General features: G+C 34.8%; 1 protein-coding gene across 6 annotated transcripts in view; it reads right to left on the bottom strand.

Moving 5' to 3' along the window:
- Positions 1-1,264: 1,264 nt before the first annotated feature.
- Positions 1,265-6,000, bottom strand: part of FSTL5 (follistatin like 5) — a 271,571-nt gene continuing 266,835 nt past the window's right edge. For all 6 annotated transcript variants that reach the window (XM_038136446.1, XM_038136448.1, XM_038136445.1 and 3 more), the window contains one exon: positions 1,265-3,709. In XM_038136446.1, coding sequence (XP_037992374.1) covers positions 3,007-3,709 — 703 coding nt within the window. In that variant the 3' untranslated portion in view covers positions 1,265-3,006. The remainder of the gene's footprint in view (positions 3,710-6,000) is intronic.

Raw genomic sequence — 6,000 nt, 5'->3', positions numbered from 1 at the left:
GGAATCCAAGAAGCGTGTTCCAGATTGTAAATGAGAACATTCTTGATTTAAAGTGAGATATTCTGAGCTAAGGATTTCAAGTGACCAAAGATACTGTTTTTTGAGTTTTGCTTAGGCCATACTTTAGCCCAACCATAACAGTTGCAGGTTTTACATTAAGCTTAATCAGAAACTTAAACAACTAAAATTAAGTCTCCATCCCCAAATTGTAATGACAGAATAACAAGAAAACTGAGGTTTGAAGGGTGCTTGGCAGGTCTCTAGTCCAACACTGCTAGTCACAGCCAGTTCCACTAAAGGTCAGATGGGCATAATCCAGACAGATGTTAATAAACTCCTAGGATGGAGACTGCGTAGTCTCCCTAAGCAACCTGCTCCCATGCTTGACTGTCATCACAGCTTTTCCTTATATCCAGCCTAAAACTCTTGATTTAATTTATGCGGCTGTCTTGTCCTTCTGCTATGCACAGCTGTGAAGAATCTAACCCTGTCTCTTTTATAACCTCTCATGGGTGCTGGCAGGCTGCTATTAGGCCTCCCTGGAGATGTTGCCTCTCTGGGTTGAAAAAGCCTCCTTACATCAGCTTTCCTCATAAGGCTGCCAGCAAAAAATGGAAACGGGTTCCAGCTCTTCCCCTTATTCAGATTAAAGCTTTCAGTCAGGCCACCTGTATTTGAGAAAGCTGAACTTTAACTATAAGACCTATGAAAGCAACCATGGTGATCCAATATTTGTTTAACTTCACTGAAAAAACAACAGTGAGAAGTTGTGACCATTGTTTACACACACAGTCTGGACAATATTGTCAAAAAGGAAGTAGAATTATTGAAGGCAAATAATAATAATAATCACGTCACTCAACCTGCTGGTCATGTCTCACTTGATGCATACCAGGATAGAGTTGGATTTCTGGGTTGCAAATGCACACTGCTGAGTCATACTGGACTATTCATCCACAAACACTCTCAGGTTTTTCTCCTGAAGGCTTGCCTCAACCCATTATGCACTCAACCTGTACTTGTGCTTTAGATGTGCTAATAATGAGACTGTGGTATAAGATGAGCTTTCCTTAGTAGCAGTCAAAGGAAACTTCTCCATTTACTTCAGTTTTCCTAAAAAATTTTGTTTCCACACTACATATTCTTTTGCATATATAAAAATACATCTATTTTCATACATCTATTTAAAATAATAGGTGCTTTCGAATAGTCAGTTTTACTTGCCAGCTCAGTGGCTGATTGGATGATTCACCAAAGTCAGGACTGTTTAAAATTTATGGGGTTTATTTCCTTTTGTCAAGCATTTTCTACATACAGAACATTCACGTGGTATAAATTACAGAACAAAAACTGCATGAGACAGACTACTGCAATTGAGTAACAGACAGTTTACATGATTATTGTTTGTTCACAATGGAGAGGAGTTCTTAAAAAGGAAAATAGATTCAGTAGCTAGAAATGTAAGCAAATTTTTATCTCAGTTAAAGCTACTTACCAGGAGGTTCGCTCAAGCTAAAGAGAGATCTACTGTACCACACAGGGCAGAATGCTCAATGCACACAAGATTACAATGCTAGAAAATTCCAGATTTCAAAGCAATTTTACACAATCTAAATTGCAGTAAAACTTTGTTTAAAAAAAGATATTTTTTTCTGATTGCCTTCAGTAAATGGAGGTCATTTTAAGAGCTTATAAGCATTCTTTAGCAAAAACATAATAAAAATAAAAATACTCTCAAACTTCTAAGTCATTGCTCTGAGTCTGGATAGATGTTCACTGCTGGCTTTCTATTGACTTGTTATTCTACTTCTGGGAATCTTATATTTCCCATTTACATGTTTAACCAGTGTTATATTAGAATACTAAGTAAACAAACTATAAAAAATACAAAGTTTTTGTTGTTTGTTTTTTGTTTTTGTCTCTTTTTTTTTGCACTTATCCAGTTGGATGCAAGAACTAGAAAATCTGTTGAGCTAACCAAATGGTTTAACAAATAGGAATCAATGGTACAATGAATAAGCAAAAATGTTTTCTACTGGTCGTAGACTTCAGTTCTTTGAATTCTCATTTTCTTAAAATGCATTTTCTTTATGTTTAATTAACAGTTTCCTCAATGATATAAATGAAGCTTTGTGATGCCAGGTTTTAGGAATGTGGTATGTTCTGAAAGGATGTGCAATATTTCTCTTCAGTGGACTCGAAACCCCTTGCTGACGACACCCTCTGATAGCTGAAAAACCTAGCATCTATTTTTTTTCCTAAAAAAAGGTAAAGCTTCTGCAAGCAGCTTTCTCAACTAAGACACCATAAAAATAAACTCCAAGATGCAGTGATCAGAAAACACTGCAAATACAATTTTTCTTTTTTTTTTTTTTTTCCTGTCCATGCATGTGCACGACTTGTCACCTGGAATTTGATAGCTGAACTTTCTTTCCATTGACAAGCAATCCTTTAGCCACAGTGGGAATAAATTTTATAATTTCTATGTTTGTCTTTCTTGTGAGACTTTCGCTTCAAGGCACAAAAAGATTTAACAGTGGACTGGACAGGACATAACATTTCAACTTAAGGAGTCAAAGGTTGTTGTACCACAGCTCTTGTTTTGTGTCTGAAGCAAAAAAACCCAAAATTTGAATAATATTTAAGTCTTCCATTTACAAATACAAAGTATCATATTAAATTTCCTGAAGCTCTTTTGGTTGGTTTTTCTTTTCTTTTCTTCTTTTTTTTTACACTAATTTATTATGCTTATCATCAATTTCAATATTTAGTTATTTCAAATAACACAATCTCAGCTGATAGTTAATAAGGAGTACCATTATCAAATAGCCATCATTTTAGTCACTTTTTGTGGAAGCTGATTCAAATTGTATACATGTCAAAGAAAGAACAGATATAGAAGGGCCTAACAATTTAAAATTAGTATTGTGTAAATTTGAAGAATGGTGTAATTTAAGTGCAATGTACTGTAAAACTATTAACTCAGTAAATATCTAACATAGATTCTTATGCTTCTCCAACCCAAACTACTGTGTTGCCTCTCTCAACTTCCGTGATTTCACAATTTAACTTATTGAGCCGTCCATCCAGGATAAACAGAGATTCCTTGGAAGGGGTCATGAGATACTGACCAAAAAGGCCACTGTCTTTTATCAGACGGTTCTTACTGTTCCAAGGCCATTCGCCTGCCTTCATGGGTTCCTTCAGACTCTTCACCATCTTCACCTTGCCAGAAGAGAGCTCCATGAAGAGAACATCAGTTTGTGTGCTGGAGCTGCAGTAGACGTTGTATTGATGAGCTTCAGTGAAGGATGGCTGAAAAGCTACATCAGATATGTGCAAATTAGTGTGAATGTCAAATGCATCCTGTATTTCTCCTCTCACTGTTATGGACTGGATCCTCAGGAGGCCTTTTGCATCATCAATGCTGAGAAGGTAGTGTCCGTCTGGAGAGATATGCGGCGTGCCTGTCACATCGCCGTTGTATCCAATCACGGAATCAGTAACGCTGTCCACTATGAGCTGTGGCAGAACAGCCCCAGTGGTGTCAGGCTTACAGCAGATAAAAAGATATCCTCCAAGATGTGTATAAGCCAGTGACTCAGGAATGCAATTATAATCCTTTAAACTAACTGTCTTGATGTATGACATCGTTTCTAGATCAATTTTCTGGAGCATGGGATCGTCCTTATGAAGAATATATCCAAACCTGAAAAGAAAAGCACAAAACCAAAGTCAGAGCTACTGTGTGCATAATATATGAATGGGGAAAGACACCATGAGCAAAGGAGATGATACGTGCAGTGGTGTATCGCTATATATCTCAGCTTCAGATGTTTCAGATATTAAACAGTTTATAATATTTTATTTTTAGTGTTGTAATTTAGAATGTATTAAAAAAAATGCCTAAAACTCATTTATTTGATTAATGGGAAAGTTCCTTTTTTCCTACTGACACGAGGGAAAAGTAAACCATTACTTTCTATACCTATTCACGTCTAACTTTTACAAAAGCCAGGAAGGAGAAAAAGATTAAATATCAAGAGATAACGCATCCCATATATTTGAATTCAGTTCAGAGAGCTCTTCAACTTACTTGGGAACATCAGCTTAACCCAGCGTTCATTGTTATTCAGATCATTATCTGAATCTTCCTTATTTTAATTCAATAGAAATGAATATCATAAAAGGATTTAGGTTTATGCCTCCTAATTACGCAAACACCATATTTCTTGCTATTTAAATGATCCTTTATGCTCTTCCATACATCAAGAAACTTTCACTGAACGTTAATAATATGGTTAAATTTTAAAATCCTAGAGCTGATTGATTGTAACCTTTTAATATAAACTATATCACTATTCTTAATGGTAATGTATATGTTCTGACTGGACAATCAATTGACTATTTATATATATATGCAAAAAAGATACTTCTAAATATTATGGAGTCATGTGAAAGTGTATTAGCTTTACTTATCTAAGTAGCTTACACAGCACTTTCCCCAAACAGCTGTTTTCTTTTGGCTCATTTCTTGGCACTTTCCTCTGAATCTTTGATCCTAAAAATGAGGCTGCATGATGATAAATATAATATAAAAAATACCTTTCACATCCTTTTGATATAAAGCCATATGACAGCCAGAATGTTCCAACAACTGAGTTGACAATAACACAAAATTTTCACACTATGCTTGTAACCCCAGTGTACTTACTAATCAGTGAACCACCAAAGAAACAGGCAAAAAATGTTCAGGCAGTTCCTCAGTATAAGATAGAGTGAATTACATTTGCGCTTCCTACTGAATTGATGTAAGAACACTTTTAATCTTAGCCCCACCTTCCAAAATCCTATCCTGAAGCATACTGCTTCAGTATCATAAAAGCACAGAACTAAAGACCTATTTCAATTGTTAGGGACCTTAGGATTTCATTTGGTCCAAAGAAGGCTCAGTGTGAATCACACTGTCTACAATTACAATTTGATATGATTATGAGATCAATTTTGTCTTTAATTATTCAGCCACTTATAAATACATGAATTCAATCATCTTGGTTAGGAAAGTGTGAGTGAGCTTTTTTTGGAAGTTATATCTGGATAATTTACTTAACATAATGTTACTTTTCCATCCATGAGGTCTGCTATTCTGTCATAGAATAAGACTAGGATCATCAGGCAGAATTTGATTTTTAGATTTTTTGGCCACATAACCTCTGTTTCTTAATCTTTTTAGGTAGCCATTAACTCATTGATTCCTGGTTTAATTATTATTTAGTATTTTTCAGCTATAAGAAACAGGCCTATGCTGTATTATGTACAGAATCGTCCTGCAATAGAAAAGGGTAAATAGATAACAACACTGACATTTCACATCTCCATGTTTAATAACCAGTGTTAGACACATGAGCAGTGGTTACAAAAGGACAATAGAATTGGCTTATTGATTGTGTTTTTACATAACAATGTAAAGCAACAATCAGTTACCTATTCAGGAACAAAGGTATTCTCAAGAAGATAAGGGAAAATACCTAATTTTAAGGTCAATGTGATGACAGGTACTGAATAACTTAATTTTAAGCTATTATGATATTATTTAATCTATTTTAATAAGAGGACACAGTGCAGAGAGTTTTTGCTTTAACTACTTCTGATCTCAATTTCAGTTGCAAACTCACAGTACATTTTTTGTTTGAGACTGGCAAGATTACCTTGGGTTTGAAAATATTATTTTTCTCTTTCAGCATACCAATATATAGTCATGAGAAAAATCAGGAAATCTTTTTTAGAAGTGAAAGAAAAGGCTCTCACTGAGTTGTTTTTAGTTTACATAGGTACTAAACCACAGACTTATATCCAGTGTACATAAACGTACACCAAATCCTTACTGTGATTTTGAAAATACAAGTCATCATTTACATGATTAAATCTATAAATGTTTTTTAATATTTGGCCTGTTGTTTTCATAAACTGTATTAAAAATAGTAATAAATTCTCTTCTGT

Source organism: Motacilla alba, chromosome 4 (assembly GCF_015832195.1).
Source record: "Motacilla alba alba isolate MOTALB_02 chromosome 4, Motacilla_alba_V1.0_pri, whole genome shotgun sequence".
Taxonomy (NCBI): Eukaryota; Metazoa; Chordata; class Aves; order Passeriformes; family Motacillidae; genus Motacilla; species Motacilla alba.
The sequence above is the reverse complement of the archived record's forward strand: the minus strand, read 5'-3'. Positions and strand labels throughout refer to the sequence as shown.